The sequence below is a fragment of the Ruditapes philippinarum genome, unplaced genomic scaffold, assembly GCF_026571515.1.
Source record: "Ruditapes philippinarum isolate M1 unplaced genomic scaffold, ASM2657151v2 ctg1281_1_1_1_1, whole genome shotgun sequence".
Taxonomy (NCBI): Eukaryota; Metazoa; Mollusca; class Bivalvia; order Venerida; family Veneridae; genus Ruditapes; species Ruditapes philippinarum.
The window spans coordinates 254941-280537 of record NW_026860830.1 but is presented as its reverse complement, the minus strand read 5'-3'; the positions used below and the strand labels follow the sequence as shown (position 1 = coordinate 280537).

Genomic DNA, 25597 nt, shown 5'->3' with positions numbered 1-25597 from the left:
ATAGTAAATAATGTATTATGAAATGAATGTTTACAAGGTTTATATTTTTACCAATTAGCCAGCAACCTGCTGAATTGCCCTGATAGCCTGTTCAAAGTTTTAGGGATTTCAATATCAAAATACAAAAATTGATCTACAATAGTTTTAGAGCCTGGTCAGACTGCATGAATGTGCAGACTAGCCTGGCTCTATACTGGTGGCAAAAGTTCATCACTTTGTTTCCAGCAGATTAAGTGTTAGATTAAAAGGACAGAGTAACTGTGGCATTTTGCAGCCATTGTTATTATTGTGACAATTATCCTCCTGCAACATTAACTTATTGTAATTATCACATATTATCATCTGCATTATATAATTATCATGTCATTTGTGTAGTTGCACACACACAAAAAACAAAACGTGACAAATTATGAAGTAAACAAGTTAATTGGCATGGCAGTTACTATACTAATATAATAATAAATACAGGATATATTCCATCCTACCATGTTGTTTACAAGCATAAAGAAAATAGTGTTATGTGAAATAATATATTGTAAAGTTTTAAGGATAAAAATATCAATTTTGTATTTTTCTATTTACAGTTGTGTCAGAGAGAGTATTAACTCGGCAATAATGGACAGAAGATAAAAAGAGAGAAACATGGTTTGAAAAAAGTATGTACAATCATCTTTACTTTCCCGGAGTACAAAATTTCATAAACTGGGCAATTTTAATAAAATTAAGGATTTAATGAAAAAAAGACTTTTTATTTTTTTAATTTTGGGGAAAAAAGTATTGAAAATCGGTGTTATAAAAAAACCCTTTTTCAAATTGTGAAAAGACTAGTTGAAATCCCCCCAACAAGGGAAATGCCGGGGGGGTTCTAATCCCCTTTATGGTGTAAAACCCCGGCAAAAATTGGGTGGGCAAAATTTCCCAATTGTGAAAACAACCCCCTTTCTCAATTTTTTTCTTTATTTTTGTAAAAATATTGTTTTACATAAAAAATTTGAAAAATTATTGAGTGAGGAAAAAAGATGATTTTTTTTTTTAAAAATATAAACAAAATTTTTTTTTTAAATATAATGTTGTATTTTAAAAGTTAATATAAAATTAAACAAAAATATATTTTCCCCTTTTTTTATTTTTGAAGACTTTTACATATGTTACAATTCCGAATTTTAATGCACGAATTTTTTTTTATTTGATAATTGTAGAACCCGAAGTCTTAGGGATCACTCGTTTCTGTAGAAGTTCACCACGATTACATCTCAGAATTTCAGCTGCAAAGAAATTATTTGAGGGGATTTTGACTACCCACTGAGGGGATTATGACCACCCCTTTATTTTTGCCAAGGGGATTATGATAACCCTGTCATTTCTGTTGAGGTGATTTCGATCACTATGTCGTTTATCAACCAAGGGGATTATGATCAAGGGGATTTTGAGCGTCTCCCGTTGTACTCAGGTGCCAGTTTGTGCCTGAAATAATGCATGGTAGGGCACCTGAGGTTTTTTCTCCACCAGTAAAGCTGAAAAGTTGCCATGTGACCTATACTATGTTCATGCAGGACTTGAAATTCAACAAAATAAAAAAATGTTTATAATGACAATACATATTATTAATTGTCTAACTTTCTACATGTTGTTTTGATCAGAATTATACTGAACAACTTTCATACCTGTAAAGTAAAATAAAGAAAACAATAATTATTGTAAGTAAATAAAATTGTGAGAATGATTTTATGTTTTAACTGCTGTGAAATCATTTTGTTATCGGAGTTGTTTTTTTTTTAACACAGATCAGGGCAGACTATATTTTTTGCATCCATAGATAAAAAAATCATTTCTATACAAAATACCCCATTTACCAAGAGCAATTTCTATAATTATTATTTAATAATACTCTGTTATAATGAAATGATTTCACAGTATTTAAATTTTGATGTCTTACGTTTGAAACAGTACACATTAAATGGAAACTCATTTTCTTGTCACTGGTGAAAAATATGTGTAAAAGGGAAGTAACCCTAACTTACACTGATCAGAATTTATATAACAGGATTCTCTCCCTGTATAATAGATTGATTTTTAGAATTCCTCAGTTAAGTTCCAATTGACAGCAAGACAAGTCAATTACACAAATTGATGGGTGAGAAGGAAAATGGTATAATTGAAAAACACAAAGTTGGTCTCCATCACTATAATGTCTGGTATTGGCTCACCGTCTAGGGGCCAGGTATTGGCTCACTCTCAATGGACTAGATATTGGCACACTCTCAATGGACTAGATATTGGCTAAAACGCTAGGGACCAGTTATTGGCTCACTCTCAATGGACTAGGTATTGGTTCACCCTCTAGGGGTCAATACTACTTGTCCTTTCATGCCTATATATAATAACTATAGACTATTCAATTCCAAAAAACACAGAATTTTAAAGGAACAAATACTATTTATCAGGTTAGATAAGCATAATTATCACTACAGAAGCCAGCACTCTAATGTATGTTATACATGTATATACATAAAATATGTTGGTACATTTACGATTGGAAAACAACTTATCAAATTAGAGAACTTGATCTGAAATGGGCAATTATCAGTACTTTTGTAGAATTCAAGTAAATGTCACAAAAGTTTATGAACTTTGATAATTATATACTTTATAATTGTTTTTGCCAGGTCAGTTTCCAGTAAATGTCACAAAAGTTTATGAACTTTGATATATACTTAATAATTGTTTTTGGGAGGTCAGTTTTACTGACCACCATTTGATGCAGAGATTTCTACAAGGCCAGTCTGAAAGTATGTAAGAATTTATTTATATCTAATATTTCAGAATTTATAGAATACAATTTATTTAAATCATTTATTTATTGTCTAATATTCATATTAACTGCGATCTTAATGAAATGTTTGACTTAATTAATTATAGCATGTCACAAATTCAGTCAGGCACACAATAATAATCTTAGCTAAACTTTTTGGCATGTTTTATTTATCTTAGGATGCAATAATCATGATGCCAAAAAAAATATATATATCGATGATGCTCCTTTGAAAAGATTATTTATTATTCATAGACAACAAAAATTGATTTGTTGAAGTATCAACTGTTGCTTAACATGTTATTAAGACATAAAAAGTTCTTGGTTTTTTGAGTCTGTGTTTGTAATGGTCAAATTACTCAACAAACTTGAAAATTCAAACAACTTTTTTTTTTTTTAATGGAAATATTTTATTGTTGTTTTTTTTGTCTGAGTACTTTTTTTATGTTCATGGTCAATATTTGAGTCTCAGAATTCTATTTCATTAATAACAAAGGATTTAACTCACTCCAGTGTTGAAATAGTACCTCTAGAAGCTTGCAGAAAGCAGAAAAATATCGCCCTTTTTTGCTGATTTTTTACATTTTTTGCTCTTATTATAAATAAATCAGTGTGAACAGATGAATTAAACATCTATAATTAGAGTGCATTTCGGCTTATGAAAAGGCGAAATTTGAGCATTTTGAGCATTTAATCATTCAAGCGCCTTGTCCGGTATATACCAGAATACTGTACTTAGTGTGGTGCTCTCACTCAAAAAATATAAATTCTAAGCCAGACAAATCCATGGCATAAATGTAACAAGAAAAGGGTTTAAACTGATTCTCACTATCTAGTCAGATTAAGAAACTACAGGAATAATTTCATATACGTCTAGGATTTGTATTAATGTTTCAACTTATTTCTGACAAAACAGAATAAAATAACAGAAAAATTAATTACTAAAGTGATAGTGATAAACTCCTATAAATGATGTTGATTTTATTGCTGGTGACATTCGTTTTCTGCTGCGTTTTAACAAGAAATATGTCTATGTTTTAACAATAAAGTATTTCTACATATTGCGCAGAATTTAGAATAATTATGCCTTCAAAAAATATAACAAGACATAGATGATTAGGTAGTGAGTTTGAATCCTGTTATTGTTACATACTGTAACACAATACAGTGAAACCAAATAAAAAATCATGTATCCAAATAAATGGAGAGCTCACTTCTAGTCTATAATTATAATTGTACCATTCAAAATAAGGCACTAAATACTGTTCTTTATTCAATTTTATGACATCTTATCTTTAATTTTCATTAGCTCACAATAGATTTGTCCCATATTAAATTAAGAATATTTTGGGGATTTCACAGCCAGTCTGGGGGTACAGACAAATTTTTACAGTTACAGCTTCGAAAATTAGAACAGCAGAGTGACTAAAGCATTATGAACAGTACTTCTCCATGAAACAAAGTTTGAGTTTGTGGGGGGGTGGAAAAAAACCCACATTTGCATAAAATTAGTGAGATTTGGTTTGATTTCATTGTAGTCTACTTCAGCAGATGCCTTATAATTAACCATAATTATCAATAAGCTAGGAATATGTAAATCATGATTAACAAAATAATGTAATTATGATTATATTTATAACTATAGAAATGATTATGAATAATTTGATAATTTATAAATACAAGACCTTTTATATAATAAATACAATGTAATTTACTATAATTGAATTGACAATACCACTTATTGGGTAATGATTACTGAATGGGCATTAAACCAGTGCGAGAGAGTGACAATGCAATGCCAGCCAACACATCTGTGCAGCCCAATAAAACTACTGTATTATTTAAAATGTTTTTTTTCTGTTGTTCCCTATAACTAATATTTTGTCAGCTTTCATGTTGAAATCCCTATAGCTAAATTTGGATCATTCCAAAAGTCTAAGCTGGACAAGTCCATTGTAGAAAATTATGTAAAATCTGCCGTGACAGTCTATTATATCGTCTATGATGGTGTATGTTTAACAAAGCGTTCTTTTTAAAAAGTTATGGTACGATGTGGGTTAGTCGCATTCCATAGCCGGTCAAGTGAATATTTAATGAATAATGTGGTCGTACAAATTCACACTGTAATATAATCTTACAGTTTATGAATGGGGAAATAAGTAAACCATTAAAATACTTGCAATGTTTTGATTTTTATCATTTTGAGTATTAAAATTACCCAATTTGGCATTATATTTCCATTAAAATTTGAAACTTGTATACATAAAGTCATAGTTATTTTATGGTTAATGTTGTTACATTTATTTCTGTTAAATTTCATGATTTATGGTAGGAAATAAAATTTATTATTTATGAAATCTATAATAATTATTTATGAAATGCTTTATAAGTGCAATATTATTAGTATGCTATAATGCATAGTTATATGTATAATTTTTATAGATTTCAAAGAAAGAGAACTGTGTTTATCTCAGTCATGTGCTACTATGTTATTTTTACACTACTTGCCTTATACAGGTATATTTAGATTATGTCCCTTTGTCCAAAATAAGTCTTGCGAGACATCTGTTTGTAACAGCGTTTCTGATTGGCTGACACAGACTTGTATTATTCCTAGGGGCATGTTTATGTTCTTTATATCAATGGAGAGTAGAATGTGACACATTGAAAAACTGGACATAATTTCACTCTGGATTTATTATACCTTGATTTTCTTTTACAAAAAAAGTTATCAAACAAACTTTTTGTACATTTCTTTTGTGTGAAAAATAAAGTGAAAATAAACCAAAATATGGAATTTAAATAAGTAATTATTAAGTTTGTGTGGATTTATATTTAGTAAGTGAAGAGTGAAAAATAGAACTTGTTGGAGTTTTAAACTAACATGTGTGACCATTAACAAATGCTTGAATTAGTTTTAGCAGTAGGTGGACTTTGGGTGACTATTTATATATTTAAAAAACCCATATATTCAGTAATAGAAGTTAGAAGTAGCTTAAAATAAAGCTAGAAAGTCTATATTCTAACACCTGTTCTTCTGTCTGTCCTTTGAAAATCTGAGGTGTCCATACCTGAACGTTTTTCACCTGTAGATTAACATTGCTTTTAATTCTGCTTTTTAGGTTTACATCAACATTTCAGACCTTCTGATTTATTTTTGCCTATAAATTTTTATCATGTCAGCATTTTAATTGGTAATGTGCGTGTTTTATAATGCCTTTTATATTACATGACTTCCCAACATTTATGAGTCATTCATTTCTACACAGTATATAAATGTTTTACCTTTAACCCTTTTTACAATGTTTTTTTTTATCAACAAGTTAACTGACATTTTTTTTTCATAATCTAAAAGTTAAATTATTGTTGTAAAATTATTGAGATTTATGGTAAACTTTTGATTTAACATCAATTGATAAATTGTCATCTACCTGTACCTGTGGTCATTGTGTTTTCATTTGCTTTGAAGATTTTATCTAGGTCAAATATTTGAATGTTAAAACCGGCTGTCAAGTGGCATGTGGTGTAATGCATAGTGGAGTGACAGACAAATCTTCAAAGATTGGAGATGTTTATAGATCTTGTTTTGTTTGTACTGATCTTAACTGATAATGACCAAACATAAAGATAAATTATTTATGTATTGTTACAGCTTACTTATCCCAGTCATAAAACACAGTGATTCTAATTTGCTTCTCCCATGAACAGAAATTTTTACCTGTGACCCCAGCATACATACACAATGATAGATAAAGTTTAGTAAGTACAAAAGCAAACAATCCAGTCTGATAAAGATAATGTATATTTAACAAATCAACAAATTTATCTGAAATACAAGGTGGCGATCCTGAAACAATTTAAATAGAATTAAGGACGCCAGTGCCTTCCTTGGGGAGCTCGTATCTGGAAAACGTCCGTATTTGCTTATTATTTATTTATTTCTTAAGTTCAATAGATTGTTTTGTTCTAATATTGAATGTAAAATTCCATAGTCTTAATACAAATTGCATTAATGATGTACTAGGTGGCACAAGGAAAATCTTGTTGACGCTTCGTCACACACATATGATATTTTATTATTCCGTGGCACCAGATCATTCTGCCATCATCTTACGTAGAGATATATAATTGAATATCTCTTTCATAACATTCCAGTGATGAATAATTATGACAATGTTATGATGCTGTGAGATGAGATATTGTGACTGCATGATTTGATGAATGATTTTTACTTGGGCACCATTTGATGGAAAGGCACAAACATGTCACATTGAATCTGGTTCCATGATAACTGAAGTATGAACACATCTGTGGATGTTTTTTTAAATTAAAACATTCCCCATTTCATGTTTGAATGTTGAATTTTGCTGTGAAAAGCCTTTGCAAGGGGGGCGTGGTTGGTAGCTTACACATACACTACATCCAGGAACAATCTCAATCAAACCTAGCCTGCAATGTTTTAAATTTTGAAATTCTTACTGAAAATGTTAAATTTAATGATTTTGTCCAGATTGAAATATGGTCAAGTTTAGTTAAGATTTAAACCTAAACTAATTATAACAGAATTTTACAAAATCTATTTGATATATTAAGATACTTTTATTTTTTTTAAATAAATCTGATCTATGCATCATTGATACTCGGTTTTGTGACTGTCCTTTTTTTCCAAGGAAATCAAGCATACTATACATATGTATTGTTGTGAAAAAAAGAGAAGGAAAACAAGCATAACATTTTCTAAACATTAAAATTGTCTTCTCCTCATAGACAGTACAAGTGAACTTGATTGAAATGACACTTTCTCAGAAAAAACTAGATCATTTCATTATTTAAAACTAAACAACTCTTTCTATCTCTTCCTCTTTTTTTTGCTTGGTTTACAAAGATTGTAATTAGAAACAAATGGAAAGAATGTGTTCAAAATATTGATTCAGTGTATTTAATCACTTTTACTTGACGAATTGCCCTCCTCTTTCAGAACAGCTTACTTTAAAAGTGAAAACTTTGTATATATATCATTATGGTCTTATTTTCTTTGGGTATAGTAACCCAATTTCAATGAAGATGATAGTATGTTTTCAGAGTTGACACCTAATCCATTTTCAAACGAGACTTTAAAACCGTCCTTGTCATTGTTGTTTTGTTTTAAAGTTGATACCATCGTCTTTGAAGAATATGACTCATCATGGTTTATGTGTTCATTTGATACGTTTAAAGGCAGGTTTTATATCAGTTTGTTTTCAAAACCAGTAATTTCAAATTTTAATCAATTGGCATCTGATATTCCTTACTTTCTACCTGTAAATTCTACGAACGAAACTTTGTCTTATTAATTATTATTATTATTTTCCATTGTCGAGTGTTTTAAGTCAGTCAGGAACAAACAGTTTTTATACATATAAATGTCATTATAGTTACTGTGCAGCCTTAAATCATTTAATGAATGCCAAAGAAAGAAAAAGGTTTTCTATAAAAACTTATGATCAAACTGGTAACTTGCAATGTTTTCCATTCCTGTATTTACTATTATATTGATAATAATAACACTATATGGTACCTTGACACATTCCGGTTTTACTTGGAGGAACTTCGATGTACTTGATAAGTACTAGAATTATTTATTAGTCTGAGCTCGACAACGTGTTGGGTTACCAATAAAAGTTGTAGGTTTTACCAATGAGCTGTGGCCATTTTGAGTAAGAAATCCTGGAACGGCAGTGCTACATATTGATTTGCACACCCTTGTACGACACAATTTGATTTCCTCCTCTATATTTGGCAGAGATGGTTCTTGGACTACATTCATGCTTTTACAAAATGTTTCATACATAATATATTATGGCAAATATGTCTCTCTTGTAAGAAAGTGTAAACATTACATTTTTGCTTTTTGTGCAAATTTCTGTACCTATATATGACTGATTTACTTTGATAATTTATAGTACCAACAAAATACTGTGAATTTTCATTATGCACTATAGGTAGAATTTTTGTTAGGCTACTTAATTATAGCTTTATAGAGGCGTTATAATTTATAGGGACAAGCCTTTGCAGTGAAATATCAAAATTACATAATGAACACAGCACCTCAAATATTAACCCATGCCCATTCATTATCTTATAATAGACAATATTTCACCTAAATTTGTTTATTTACAAAAAAAGAAAAAAAGATTCAATATAAAATTGAAAAAAAAACTAGCAAGCAAAGTTCGGGCAAACCTTTTACATAGTTCTGGATTTCAATAAAAGCAAGATGTTCATATGAGAAAAAGATGTTCAGCAATGACAGTATTTAAAACTTGTTTGGGTATGGTAATATTGTGAAGATAAAGTTTGCAGATATCAGTTCACACATACCTGAACATTGGTTATTCAACCTACTATCACTGTAATGTATATTTATGTACATCATACTGTAAAAATAACATTGAATAATCCTTATCTTTCCATTAATCTTTATTTAAAAATGGGAAAGAAAAAAAGAAGAAATCACATAGTTTATGGTTATGGCACAATGGGAGACTCCAACCTTCAAGTCATAATGCTTGAACTTTAAGCTTTTAATTGTTTTAAATTCCTGGATGGGTACTAAATTTTTTTGTGCTGCCCTTTGAAATTTTCTGAGAAAGGATAAGGTTACTATATAAGTTGGAGATTTAGTGTTTTGTGCGAAGATTTGAATAATAATTTAGGTTAGCTTGTGGAGGAAGTAGAAGAGGGGGGCTTAAATTGTAGGACCATGATCTCAAGAAAAAAAGAAACAGCTTAAATCAAAGAGAAAAGTCCTTATAAATGGATACTGTAATTGCCTGAATAAACCATTTAATACAGTACCATCACTTTAGTCAAGAATGTAGCAACAACAGTAAAAACAAGTTTGAAATTTTTACACTGAAATTTCTATACTATAAAATAATTTTAGAAATATATAAGTTTTTTTTGCTCCAAATTTTGGGTGATTTTAATGCAGGGTCAATGAAAACAGTATTATAGTAACTTACTATGGCCCCAGATTGCATATCCATAAAAACCAGCTCACAGCTTAATATGCAGAATCTTTTCTTTTTTTTTAAGGTAAGTCTAAAGTAATTTTTTTCAGGTAAATCTATAGTAATTATTGAACAATCTTGCACCTTAATAATGCTGTTATCTTACAGATTGTAAGAGCTCAAGTCTTTTGAAATATCAACTTAGTTGAAAAACTAAGCGCCAATTTATGGTCATACAATTCTCTTATTCTTTCTTCAAATATGTTTGAATAATTCAACTGATTAATTTGATTGCAATAAACTTCAACATTTAAAGGTCTACAGCCATAATTATGGTAATGAGTCAATCTATAAACAGTGGATTATTTTGTTTTTATTCCCCAATGAAATAATAACGTACTTGTATTAAGATATGCCGTGTATTTCCGTATAAGTATTTAAATGTGCACTTGGCTAGGATAGTGGGTGTGTATGACAGGCAGAAAAGGAAATGGCATGATAAATTAATATAATGATTTATTATAACTAACTTATACTGAATTCATTCCTATCAGAGGTACTAAAATAGTTAAATTTTTGTCTTGTTATGACAGGATGTTTAGGCGGTTTACCATGTTTGTTTCCAGTGCATTTTAAAGAATAAACTGTAGAAACATTTCAAAATTATGTAGAACTGGTATAGTTAGCCTATGAAAGAACCTGATTTAGCCAGTTTTTAATTGGCATAAATTAACTATATGCATAAAAAATCTTTTGTGGGATATCCAGCTTTAATTTTCTTTTTTGTATGTTTTTTTATAATCTAAAGTCTGTCTTATGACCAGATTACTTGTTTCTTTTTTAAAAAAAAAAAACATTACAGAATTTAACTCTTTATCAAGCAGTTTAATCTATTACCCAATACTTAAATAATTTTGTAAATATCTATTGAGAAAAAGTTCTCATGTCTGACATTGAATAAGGAATGTACTTTGCACTACTATATTGTTTATTCATGGGTAACCTTTCCCACCCCTATATCTATCTTAACGCACCATATTACGTAATCTTGCACATTCCCAGGTCCTTAAATCTTTTTAACAGTAGCCAAAAGCTGTCATCATATCAGCTCCTCGAGATTCCACGCTCTAGGGGGCGCTCCATTCATAACACTCTCAAACCTTGATTGATTGCCGAAAAAATATTCCTGTTTAATTTTTGTACCAGTACCCATTTAGTTACCAAAATGGATTTAAAAGTTGCATAAAAATCCATGTGTGGTTTTCTTTTTTGTGTCAGTGTCTCCAAAAATTAATCGTTTATTTTATGTAATGGGATCTCATAGGTTGGAATAAATATTTTAAAGAGTTTACAGTAATTTGAATAAGAGCATGATGGTCATTTAATCAAATAGACTTTGAATCTACTGACTTATGTATACCAGAAGTCACTTAGAAATCACCTGACTGTATACCAGTCGTGGTAGTCCTACCATAATTGATGCCTTACAATTACCTATGTTAACAAAATACTCTGTACAAATTGTGTTTTTGATATTTAGAAATCATACCTGATTATGAGGCTTGTTGACTGCAGATCTTACTTAAGCCTAATTGTCTTCTGTCGCCAGGGTCATTAAACACGCAGGAGGGGTTTTTAAGTAGCTTTATTTTTACTAGGACTCTGCAATTTTAATTCTAGACATTCTTAGATGGACTGTGTGATATAATATTATAATTCTATTATAATTCTAACCAAGTTGATCAGGTTTAACACCTACATAACTTTCTTAAATATGTTTTTTCCCCACAAAATTTAAAGCATTCTGTGTTAGAGAAAAAATAATCTTACTCATCTCAAATATTTCATGACTATGAAATGCCTGTGTCAAAGTACCCTAAGCTGTTTGAACAACATCAAAATGGGGATCATGCATTATGTTTCAATTAAATGTTGATTTAATGGTAAATTAGTAAAGTTAATTTTTGGTTTAATTAAATAAAGATAAGTTTTTTGTATCTTACAAGATCTGGTGAATCATTATTGATCGTCATTGTACTCATTGATGAGAAAAATTGATTTCTGTTCTAAGACTTCTCAAGTTTGCAGAGCTGAACTGTTTAGGTAAGAAGCTTTAAGCTTTTTGTCTTGTCAACAATATGAATGCAAGACTTTTAAGTTAACATGGGTCATCTATTTGATAAGTTGAAAGAAAATTCATAATTAGATTTGAGTGATTTGCAGGTTTTAATTTTCGTCATTGGTTGGGTACAAAGAAAAACTCAGTAGGCCTTAAAAACTGTTTCATTTATTTTTATGACCCTCAATAATTAATATTGACATTTAATTGCCAGCAGTTAAAATGGTATTCAAATGACCCTGCAGTGAAAGGTCAAAATAATTGTCCTGGTACAAAGATCCTGGAGGCTTTTTTCTATTTTCTAATTTACCATGATCAGCTAAACTGTGTGGATGGATACTATTTAATGCTTTAAATACTTGAAAAGCAAATTGCCAATAATTGCAAGCTAATGCCGACCAAGAGTTCAGAGCTAGGCCAGTATGCTGTCCAAACAGAGAACTGGTGCTTTTTTTCTAAATTCATAAATCATTTAAATCAAAGTATACAAGCAGTTCCAAATCAAAACATGAGAAGCTGATTACACAAAATTTAAAATTAATACTTTTGATTTGCCTGTTATCAAAAAAATAAATAAAAATATGATGAAGTGAAAATGTTTAGGGGACCCAAAGTAAAAATCCCGAGGAAATGCTTGTGACAGAAAACAAATGATGAAGTGAAAATCTTTTTGGGACCCAAAATAAAAGACCCGAGCATAATTTGGAAATAGAAATAGAGATAAAAATGTGTGCAGTGGGAACTTTTTTTAGCAATATTTAGTTTGGAATTTGTCCTTATTTGAATTAGATGACATGTTTTAGAGTATGAGTGAAAGATAAAACAGAACGGAGTTTGTTCTCACTGCTTCAAAACTTGTGGACCATATAACTACAAGCAAACAGTCTTACATGTTTGCATACCTACTAGTCTGAGTCATGAAAAATAAATACAAGAAAAAAAGGAGATATGGAATGTTGTACTTGTCAAATGAATCAAACAAATACATTACAGATTAACTTCAGTAAATCATTATTAGTAACAGTTTGAACATTTAAGGATCATGTTGAAATATAGGTTTACGAAATATTATTTGATCAAATAATTACATGAAATGTTTGACATAATAATGCACCAAGTATTTATAAACTGCGTCTCGATCCTAAATGGTGACATTTTTGTCTCACCACTGATTCCCAAAAAGTTGTCGGTCATTTGCGGAGAAATTGGTAATTTACTGGTTTAAGTTATCCAGGAAAGTTGGTTAGGTGGATTGACCCAACCAAAAAAATTTTTATTTTTTTTGTCCCATTTCACTATTTAGTTTGTATCTGACATGTTCAATTTTTTATCAAGTTTTTTTTTTTTAAGATTCTCTGTTTCTGTTTGATGCATATATTGTTTTTCTGACTTTATATCAAACAATTATGAGCACTGAAGCAGTCTTCTTTCAGAACCTAGATCAACTGGCCTTGTCCTCAACTGAAGTTTTGGTCACTTTGCTATGTTCCAATGTTGCCCTGGGGAAGGATGGTGGAATGTGAAGTAAGGGAAATATCCACTGCATCAGCATTTTCACCAAGTTTAGTACCAGTCACGATGGCAAAAAAATAAATATATGACCAAACAAATTAAATTACCACAGATAGTTAAAAACTGGAAACAAAACAGTTAATTGCTGGCAGTTATATTGTCTCGCTTACTTCAGTTAATTGGAAAAGCTTAATATAGTATGATAATTAATTGATTCTACCAGTCCAACAAAAAAACACACACATTCTATTACAGAAGAAGTACCTGCACAAAATGTTATCTAAGGGCACCTACATTGTCAATGAACTTAAATGACTTTTAATCACTTAATTTTCTAAATGCTGACATGAATTTTAAGTAGGCAGTCAATGTAACAAATTCGGGGGAATTGCTGGCAGTTTCATTTTCAGACTGAATATATTGACTTATAAAAAATGAAATATTTCACATTGTGAGATTTGTTATCAAATATAGATACAGTCATGTATATCATTACTGTTAATCTTAACCTTTACCTTCTGGCGGCGTCTTAATTTTACACATGCAAACCGGTGCAGACCAAGATTAGCTGGCACATCCATGCTGTCTGAACATGGTCTTCACATAATGTTTGCTATTCAGTTTGTTATTATTTTGAAATTTTCATTAAAAAATGATGACTGTTTCAAATCCAGATCAACTTAACCCTTTCGCTGCCAGAGGGTTTATTATTTATTGATCACCTATTTGCCAGAAGGTTTTCTGAGAAATTACTATATTATTAATTAATATAATTATTATAATTTGTTATTAGATCTAGTATTATAATAATTATATGTTTCCAAATCTGCTAGTATATAATAATGATTGTCGATGGTATAATTATCTATATACTTTTTATTATTATTATAATTATAGTTATTATTATTATAAATATTATTATCATTATAGATACGGCAAAATCTGTCCATATGGCAAATACGCCGAAAATAATAGGGACGGCATATGCCGTCCCTATGGCAGTGAAAGGGTTAAGGTTTAAGAAAAAGCAGAAGGTTCATATGTAAAATTTGGTTGATGATTTTGTTTCGTACTTACTTATTAATAGTTTGTAAGATTTAATATTTTTTATGAGACAAAAAATTAGTTGTATGAAATGTTGATGTAAACCTGCTTTGAACTAACCTCGTTTAACCAACTCTTTCTTAGTGAAGATGGCCTTCGATTGACAGTCTGTAATGTTTATCAGACTGTGACAGTTGTCAAGGAAACAAGAACTGTCTTCTGCTTTCACATGGTGCTGGAATTATTGCTTTGTTATTAAACTTTATTTACCGCTAACGTGCGTTTGTGTGTCTAGTCTGGTTAATTATAAATGTGCCTTCAACCCTGTGACCCGTGTAACCACCTTTACTATTTCACTGCTGGACAGTTTCTGAGTATATAGACTTGTGTAGTCAATTTTAAAAATCTACGTAAAAAAAACAAACAAACAAAAACTCATTATAGTTTGTACGGAATAGACTTTTACTCAATTTCAACCACTTCAAAACTTGTTTTGAAGATTATTGACAATACTTTTGGTATCAAGTAAAACAATGATTTAATATTCATAACATTTCATTATTAATGTACCTGAGTATCAAGATCTTAAAGAAACAATCTGTGTGAACTCATTTGGAAACTAATCTGCATACTTAATACCAGGACAAGGATTTGAGTTTCCATAGCAACTGCAGGATAAAAAGTGTGCCAATCACCTTGGTGACGGGATGATCTCAATTTTTGTTTGGTTTGGTATATAAATGTTGTCTGTGTTTTTATCCTTTAGGTAAGATGTCCATGGATATTATGCTGTAGCAATTAGAATACTTCGAAAACAAAATGGAGAAAATTTCACCAGTCATATGGCTGCTGGCAGCCGTTGTTATAGTAACCAAAGCACAGGATCATGGTAAGTTGATGGTTCTTAATTTTACTCAAATTAGACTGGTTAAGACTTTTTAAGAAATTTGCATTTGGTACGCCTTTTTTTCTTGATTTTATTCAAAACAATTTTTTTCTCTCATCCAATTCTATTACATGTACAATATTGCATAGCAAAATGTGCTTTTATTACATTCATGAACAATACTATTTATGTTAGACACCACAACAGCATTAAAAAGACTTTACACAAAACATCTACAAGACATTCTTTTCAAATGTAATACAAAATAACAACAAAATGAAGCGTACTTTGTATTCTGTTGACACAGTGAAGAACGAAGGAATGTTCCCGTTGTCACACTAGAGACATTGAGACTGTAAATTTGCATAATAAGTTGAAGCGCAATATCATAAATCTTCTTCTTACTCCTCCATTCCTATAGTTCTTTTTTTTTTTTCAATTTATAGTTTCTGCCTGAAGGGGTTTGCCCTTGACATTATCACATTTCTGACTACATCAGTACATTGTTACAGCAGTCCCCCTAGGGCTATTTGTTGGGATATAAGTTTCTTTTGTTCGCAGCCATGTTTTTATCTTGTACATCATTATATCTTCTGTATCATTTAGTTGAGTATGTTCATTAATTTTGCCCTCTAACACTCTGTAATTATTATCCAGACTGCTTTGTAACACTCCAGTCATTATGTTTCCTCATCTTCTATAAGTCTTTGTCCTCACAAGCAGTAGAGTTATTGCCCTTGAGCTTGTCCTTATAACCTAATTAGTATGTTCTAATCTTTTAAAATGTCTGATGTCTCGTGGTGTGAAAAGGGTCAAGAAGTGTATTGTATTTTTGCTCAGTTTTTGCTCAGCTCAGGAAAGCAAAATTTGTTTGTTTGTTTTTACATGTTTCAACTACCCACCCTTTTCCCCATGGGCAAGCAAATTTACTAAGGAAAATTTAAAGAAGGTGAAATTGCGTACTGTTTCTATTTTAATTCAGAGTAGAAGGTGTGTCTGTATAGATCATAAGAAATGTAAGTAAAGTCTCGGTGTTGAAATAAGAATTTTGTATTGTCTACGTTCCCTGGTGTAAAATTTCTAAAATTAAATTAGGATTCGGCTGTTGGTTATTTTGACGTAAATGTTCCCCTAAAACGAAGAAATAGATGTGTAATAATATTTTGTAATTTAGTTTTTCCCAGAGCCATTTGCTGTTTCTGAAATGTTGCTAGACATTGGGGAAACACTATCCCTTCAAATGTCACCAAAATCCCATTCTGTAGATGCCACCTTGTAATGACTTATCAAGCTGTATTACACTACAATGCAATTGTGTAATGTCACCATGTTCTCGTGTTCTAGGTCTAGGATTTGCCCATATATATGCAGACTATTTTTTAAAAAGTCTGGCATAGAAATGTGTCAGTTATTGTAAAAATAGAGTCCATTCATGTATTTGTACATTTTAGATAATTAAAGAAATGAGAACATTTGTACTCCAATGACCTTTTTTCATTGACAAAATGTATATTGTCAAAGTCAAACATGATTCGAAATTGAAAATAAGGTTGTTTTAAAAGACAGACTTGTGCCAGTACAAGTATTAAGGATAAACTTGCTGTCATTTGAAGGAAAACACAGCCATAAAAGTAACAATAAACCACTGACATTCTGGAACTAGACACTTCACCCACACAAAACAAAGAATTTACACTCAAAGTTTATTGTAACAATAAGGTAAATTCAAAATATTTTAATTTCAAGCTAAGTAAAGTTATTGGTAATGCCTAAAATTGTAGCATAATCCAATCAGCTTTCATAAAACAAAAATGTGGCCTAGAATAATGAATTCTTAAAAAAAAATATCATTTTAAAAATTTGATTGAAGTTTTGAGATTTGCAGTAATTAAAGTAACTGTGAGCAAAGTAATTAAATCTTTCTACAAGTTTCATTCTGTTAATTGTTAGACAATGGGATTTTCTGGAATTAAAACTCACTAATTGCCTGAAATTGGCCACCATTACACAGGCAACAGAAAATTCCCAGGCAAAGAGCTAACACTCTCTCATTCAAAGATTTCTAAATTTTGTTTGCCAATATATGAGGGTTTTTTGTAAAATGTCATTCGTTCTTGTAGAATTTATAGATAGTTTCTTCATTTAAGTATCTTTGAACAAATTAAGCTAAAATGGTGATCTTGACATGATCTTGTATCTCCTTGACCTTTCTCAAGGTTGATATGATTGAACAAATTAAGACATAGATAAGTGACCTTGACATGACCTTGCATCTCCATGACCTTTCTCAAGGCTGATATGATTAAACAAATTAAAGGCATTGGTAAGTGATTATGAAATGACCTTGCATCTCTCTGACCTTTCTCAAGGTTGATATGATTGAACTTACTGAAGCATAGATAAGTGACCTTGTGATGTCTTTGTATCTCCCTGATCTTTCTCAAGTTTAATATGGTTGACCAAATTAAGGCATAGATACTGGAAAGTAAGTGACTGAGATGGCCTTACATCTACCTGACCATCCCCAAGGGTAATATAATTATATATACTCATCTTTATGATATCAAATGGAAATTAATAAGAGACCAGAGATAAATATTATTTCAACCCTCAAATATCTAATTTAATAATAAATGGCAAAAAAAATACTCTGACAGTTCCAATTTAATATAATCCAGAAGAAGAGAATGTTATACAGAATTTTTATTTAATATAATGCCAACATTAAAATAACATTGTGTGGTATGGAAAGTAAATCTATGGTATATTTGCTGTCTATGTCTAAACTTTATTATTTCATGGTTTTATCCCTATAACATTATTTATTTGCATTGTGGGTTCCGTGAAAATTGAAAAAAAAAATGTTTTCAGACAGTTTTGAACTTTTTGTAGGTAATGTGGTAATAATTGGAATTGCCAATTTTACTAATACAGATATGGGACAATCTTGCTTCTTTCATGTGGTGCCTGCTCTTAAAATATTAAGCACCCAAGGTCATTCTCCATCAGTAAAGCTCGAAAGTTGCTTTATGACCTTTATGTCAATGTGACTTAACTAATTCCAAATACCCTTCCCCACAATTAAAAAATTAAAATAAAAATTATTACAGATATAGTAATGGAGAAACAAGTTAAAATTAGACTCATCATGTAAGGTATATGTTTTGTTTGGGAGATCAAGTAAGGACACTACAACAAGCCAGGTCTGTCAGACACAATTTTCAACAATTAAAGAAAACATTTCCAGTCACAAACTTCCCAGCTCCCCTAGAAAACTAGTCATAAAACAGGAAAGAAATGTTAACCCATGGTTGAAATAGACAGTTTTTTGTACTCATTCAGTATCTAGGGAATTTGGAGTGTCATTTATGTCTGCATATAGATCACTCATTTGAATCTATTAGATTATGTTTAGAGGCAGCGTCAGCTTCTAATACTGTTTAGTAGTGTTTTAGTGCAATTTAGAAAGTTCCGCATGGGTTTTTCCTTAATTCAGGTCAAAGCAATGGTCTAATACTCTTTCTAATACAATCAAAAGTTGTCTGTGCCTCTATAATTTTGGAAATTGGATTTACTACAATGAAATGATAGGGGAAAATAGTGCTTCTTAAAAGCTGACTATTGTCCATAAGGATTCATTACTCCTGCAGGCTGTTTTTATTAGCTTTGTCAATTAATTTCCACCTGATTTGTGTTAGTGTATTTTCTTATTCATTATATAACAAATGCTGATGAAGGTTTTTTGCTGAGGTCAAGGCCAAAAGGTCTCAAATAAGACTAAGTGAGAACAAATGCTGATGAAGGTTTTCGCTGAGGTCAAGGCCAAATGGTCTCAAATAAGTCTGAGAGAGAATTTTTACTTAGAAATCAACATTGTAAAGTATCCACAGTACATATCACACATGTTTACACAATCACAGATATTGCAAGAAACATTAATTGTTTTGTACAACCATATTAAGTATCTTTTGATATTCTTCAGCAGATTTCACTTGGCCTTAGATAGCACATTGTCATCCCACCACTGACATTCACATTGTTCCACATTGAGCTACTAAAACAACTTGCATTATGGCAGCCATATTGTTCACAGACAAGTATAATCATTGTTTCATCATTTGCATAAAGACAAGAAAAAACTTCATAATTATTTACAAATTTATTCATAGACATAAATTATTCCATGTGGTCAACCAAATTTTCCCACACTTTGTTTGGTCAATTACCCAGATGTTAGATATTCATTGCTCAAGGATATTCCAGCTGTCCCATCTCTCTTTCTATTTTTATTGTGCATTAGTGTCAATTTGTTAAAGATTTACCAAAATTTAAGGGTTATCCTATTTTATTCCTATCCAAATAGCTACATGATATTACATAGTTGATATACTATATTACTTCACAGTGCATTATTGACAATTATTGAATAATGATAAATATCAGCAGTTATTAATAGGATTTGCATATGTCATGGTTTAAAAGAGAAGGTTTAATACAGTATAATGAACACTGTAAGGACATAACTGTAGAACCCTTAGCATGTGATTCATGGAGCTGACAGCATGACCAGGGTAAATCTGCATATCCATGCAATATGACCAATATCTATGTGTTGATACTGAAGTCCCTTTATGCTAAAGTTCCTTCATGTTAAAGTCCCTTTATGCTAAAGTTCCTTCATGCTAAAGTCCCTTCATGCTATATACAGTTTCCCAAATAAACTTATCCATCATTCAGTCTGCACAAGAACATTCTTCATTTGTAACAGACAGACCAAATAGCGAAAAAGGCATACCATAGACAGAGGAACCTTAACCGGCTCGGATCTTGGTCTCAAATCACATGACTTGTGAAGAATTGATTGCTCCAAGTACTGTCTAAAGTTCAGATAAAACCATTCCATTTGCTGTGTTACACTAAGGGCTAACATTTGAATGGTCATAAAAGTTATTAAATATTCACATAGTGTACTCATGTCATACAAGACCTACTATCACTCTGTCGGATTCACTTATTACACCCTTATGCATAATTTATAATTATCCTTTCTGGATGATATATCAGTGAATGAGGTAATTTGACCATATTTGGTCAGATAGATATATAAGAAATTGAAGTGGAAATTGGTGATAATAAATGAGTGATAGTTTATAGTAAGTACTGTCTGATTGAATTAAGGCGATAGAGATGTTTCTCTATAATGTCCTGTTACTTGTCTACTCCTGCTGGTCAATTCAGTGTAGATATTCTCCCCCCCCCCCCCAGTTTTATGTCAAATATAACTTTCAGACAAAATTCTCAACAAAACTTAAACCTTTTAATAATTTACTGAATAATACACAGCTCTAAGTTGAACATTTATGTTTTATTAAAATTTAGGCGCAAGGTTTTCTTTTTGTATTACTAAGAGAAACTTTGTGTATTTTTGCAGATAAATGTACATGAAAGTACATGTACATACAAGTACCAAATGCAATTTTCTTCCAATATTTTCCAGAGATTTTATTATTTTATTAACTTTGTTTGTCTTCTGTTTTGTTTTATTCAGTGTTGCATCTAGAATTTCAAAATTATGGGGGATTGTCCCCCACTCAACTGAAAAATGTGGGGGACTTGAAAAAAAATTGGGGGACACACATTTACAATACACTATGACTTATCGAAAAGAATTCATTTATTTTACGTTCAGGCATTTTTGACAGCTATCGTCCGCTCAAAAACGGAAGTTGAATAAAGTTAAAAAATTGTCAGATGCGCGACTTGGCGCGCGTTGACTTCATTAAAATGCGCGATCTGCATAAAATATGCGCAAATCGCGCAATCGCGCGTCCTAGATGCAACACTGTTTATTTATCATATTTTCTTTACAATTATATATATTTTTCTCTGGAATTGATTGATTTAAAATAATAATTTATAATTTTCTTTTTATTTGTAAATAAGTTTTTGGCAGGACAGAAAATGTTTTGAGCTGAATCATGGAAGATAAATCTTGGTGTGGGGTGATGGGGAGAGGGAAGGGTTCAACCAAGTTACAATTGTCTGGAAAGTTTTAACAATTTAAAAAATTGCAGACAAATAAGTGATTCAGTTCAGAATTATTCTGTTGCCATGGAAACAGAAGAACACCAATGTAGGTACATCAAAGTACATTGATCATAGAATGAGTGGTTTTCATTATTGATTGACTAGTATATATCAAATATAGGTAGGATTTGAGTATGTAATAAAATAGATACATTTGCATTGTAAAAGTGCCCGTGGGAAATTAGCATCTCCTTTGATCTCCAAGTTGTGATTTTAATACTGTTAGAGGAAAGCATATTTTCTATGTCACAAGGGATGACAGTGTGTGGTTATATTTTTTTTTCAATCATTGAATTCAAATTTATGAATGCAATAAAACTTACAAATATTGACAAACCATGAGTGCCAGACGGCAATTTCTGGCTAGGTGTTTGCGGAGCAGATTATGATACTGGTAAAGAGAACTTTTCAACATGTCTTTTTCTACTAAATCTGACATAATCAAAATTTCTTACATTGAGAAGTACTAAAATATATGAAGAAAAAAAATCCAGACGTTTATGAATAGGAATATAATTATATCAGAAAAGTTTTTATTTTGTTTATTTGTTTTATGTTTTTCAGTTGTTTTTTAAGGGACAAAAATTAAGTCCAAGGTTTTGCTTTGCAGCAAATCATGACATTGTCATAAGCACCAAATATATCAACTGTGCCATGAATCATAATTGTTAAGCCAAAAAATAGGTTGTCACTGTGAAGATTTTATCATAAACCATGCTTTACTTCATCACTTGGCGTTGCTTCAATACAAATGCAATAATCAAACAAGTGCATGCACATATAAGATTTATACAATTTTACTTTGTTTTTGAAACATTTACGGAACTGTTATTTTTGTTCTGCATTGGACTTTATTGCAGACATCCTTCATTTCATGAAGGTGGGGGGGGGGGGTGGCTAGGAAAATAGACTATCATGTCATAGTCTGTCATATTAATCTCCATGAAAAAATTAATGTTCATTTTCTGTATAACAGTTTGTCTTAAAGGCCCAATATGCCTCAGATGTGCTTTTATTTTTATTTGAAACCATCTGAACCATCTTTTTTGTCTGTTACTTTTCGTCAATAAGTGCATGTAATAAGTGAATTAGTATTTTGTATGGAAATCAAAATACCACTTTCTTCAGGTAACAAGCATTTACATTCCCTAAACAATATAAAATTCATGATAGCTCTTTCTAAAGAGGTAGAAATTTAATTGTTTCTCAGGCATAATGTGCCTTTAAGGTTTTCAATACTATCTTGAATACTGTTAATAACTTGTAGCAAATGAAATCCATGAACTTTGATATTTAAGGCATGTTGATTAAAACTGTTTTATGTAACTAATGATTAATTTATAACTGAGAATTTTAAATATATTCAGTGCGTGGAATATTAGATTTATATTCATTAAAATTCTCAAACCAACATACAAGACATTGTGAATTCCTGAGTATTACATTTACATAGAAAACACTGAGCTGCATAAAGCCAAGAAGCGAAGGGGAAAAAAATATAGTTGTGTCGTTAAAAGGACATAAAACTCTCATTTCAAAATAAGTTAAATGTAGCATACTGTACAGAATACATATATGTTTACTTTCATTGCAAGGTTTTTATGCAAAGCAAACCTTGGAATAGTTATGCAAAAACCATCTTAGACATATTTTGCTAGGTCAGGTCAATAAACTGGCGCAGATGACAGAAAAAAAAAGTTAAAGTCAGTGTTTCACAAGGTTTTTATGATTGATAGTAAGTTTAAAATAGTTTTCAGATTGTGAACCTGTCTTTAACATAGATTCACATGCCTCTTCACCTGCTTTTAGTGGGGAAGATTTTTATGGAAACTGTGGAGTGTAATCTATTCCAAACTGTCATGCACCTTTTGACTCTTTCCGCAGCTTTGGCTTTAACTTATGGCTTTTGCTCTATTCTTTCAAGTGAAGATTCAGTTATCCATCCAGCAAGCCTGATTAGAATTCTTCCTTGTAAAATTGCATGTGACTGATGTTAATCTCTGAGATGCCTTCCCCTTTTATCTGTACTTCAGTCATTTTTTGATGTTTGATCTTAATAATGTCATATTGTTGTAAATATTCCATGTCAAAGGAAAAATAAATGAATGAATCGAATAAAGGTACTAGTAACTAATGCACCATTGACTTTAGTCATATTGATGCACATAATGCTGCATGGCATTGGTGCTTGAAACAGAACAAGCATTGTTGTCACTGTTCTATTTTCAAAAAAATGATAAGGTTTCGAATTGCCTGAGAAACACCAGTATGTTAACATTGTAAAAGATCAGTATCTATTGCCCTTTTATTGCTGCCAGTGGTTTTGCTTGTTCCATAAAATAAAGTTAACTCCATAGAGAAATCAGCTCTACTCTTCTACCCTACAGGCATAACTATTGAACCAGTTTCATGTACATTCCATAGGAAACAATACTTCTTTGATAAAAAAAAAGTCCATTTAGATATAGTAATTAGTATGAAGATGAACCATATTATATGAAAATGCTGCAGGTATCTTTGTCTGAAAGTTACTTTATTCAGCTTTCTAGTTTGCTATTTCCAGGATTAAGTGCAAACCCATTGTAATCGTGTTCTTTCTTTGAATGCTGCAAATTTTCAATGATTTTTGCATCAAATGGCTTAGCTGAATCGGTGAAATCTAGCTAGAACTTCTTTATCATGAAATGGCTCAACTTAAATAGTACATCCCTGCTCCTGGTTACAATTAATCTTACAGAATAATGATAAAATGTTGAAACAATCCCTTAACTGTTTCAGTCAGCTTTTAATTTTCTATGGTATGAAAGTTTGTCGTAATAATAATAATCATACAAGCCATTGGTGCTTTGACAACTTTGAAGGACAAATGTGAAACAAACAAGATTGACCTTCCCTGACAATATGGCATTATTAAAGTCCTAAAATACTTAATTCTGTGGTGCAGTTGTTTTGCATTTGGTTTTAATTGTTATTACTTGATAGGAAATAAATGTTGAAATGTCACAAATCCTATTGTTAATCTCTAAAATCATGCCAGACACAATATATTTATTATAAAGCCAGGTCATGACTGCATCAGACCAGATGTTGTACATTGTGATGATAAGCTGTTTCACCCTTAACACAACGGATTCTCCCAAATTCAAATTAAATAAGGCAGTCCTTTCAAAGTTTAAGGGATTTCCATCCAAATACAAAAATTGAGCTGCCAGCAGTATCTAAGAGTCTGGTCTAAGCTGTTTCACCCTTAACACAATGGATTCACCCAAATTCAAATTAAATGAAAAAGTCCTTTCAAACATCCAAATATAAAAATTGAGTTACCAGCAGAATAGAGCAAGGGATTCCATTAAAATACAAACTTTTGAGCTGCCTGCAGTATCTAAGAGCCTGGTCAGACTATATGGATGTGCAGGCTGGCCTGGCTCTACGATAGTGGTGTTGAAGGCTAAATTCACCAGGTTCCTTTAGAGCAAGGTTAATTATGATTAATATTCAAATAATGAAATTTCTAAAATTAATTATGGACATTACCGAGAAAATTTTGTACATTATGGCGTGGGTTCGATCCCGGGAGATGCTTTGGTAGTTTAGCGCGGATGTTTAGCGCGGAGGAAGTTAGTCTAGTACTGGTGTAACTCTCCAGGAACGATGGTTAGGAAACTGGCCGCCTATATGACTGAAATACTGTTGGGAAAAGGCGTAAAATGAAACAAACAGACAAAAGAACTGTGGTGTTCACCCATCAAATGAGTAAAGTTACCTTGTATTATATTGACTGAATTAAGTTCTATTTCATATTTAATTACCTGCTATTAATTATCAATGATTCAGCTATCCATTACATATTCATAAGCTATTTCTAGTGCCAATTAAGTGAGGCATTTAAAATATAATTTGAATTGTTGATGCGATTTTAGCTATTTGACACTCTTTTTTACTACACAAGCAATGTATTTTGCTTTCTTGTAATTTTGTTTACAAGATATTGCATTTGTTATTTAATTCTTCATTCTTCATTATTGATAGCCTCATTACAGTGTAATATTTCATTCTATTCTTCTAATACTTTAATACTTTAAATAATTCAAACACTAAAAGTTTTTAAGGTTATGCATGACCTTTACAAGGTCATTTACAAAAGT

The 25597-nt window shown here is 31.1% G+C and overlaps 1 protein-coding gene across 15 annotated transcripts in view; it reads left to right on the top strand.

Moving 5' to 3' along the window:
• Window positions 1-25597, top strand: part of LOC132713504 (receptor-type tyrosine-protein phosphatase delta-like) — a 208087-nt gene that overhangs the window by 43098 nt on the left and 139392 nt on the right. For 4 of the 15 annotated variants that reach the window (XM_060696140.1, XM_060696139.1, XM_060696147.1 and 1 more), the window contains exon 1: window positions 14890-15368. In XM_060696140.1, the coding sequence (XP_060552123.1) occupies window positions 15299-15368 (70 nt within the window). In that variant the 5' untranslated portion in view covers window positions 14890-15298. Of the gene's footprint in view, window positions 1-584; window positions 657-5438; window positions 5751-14889; window positions 15369-25597 lie in introns of those variants that run through there. The other 11 variants (XM_060696138.1, XM_060696148.1, XM_060696144.1 and 8 more) reach the window with 8 other exon arrangements.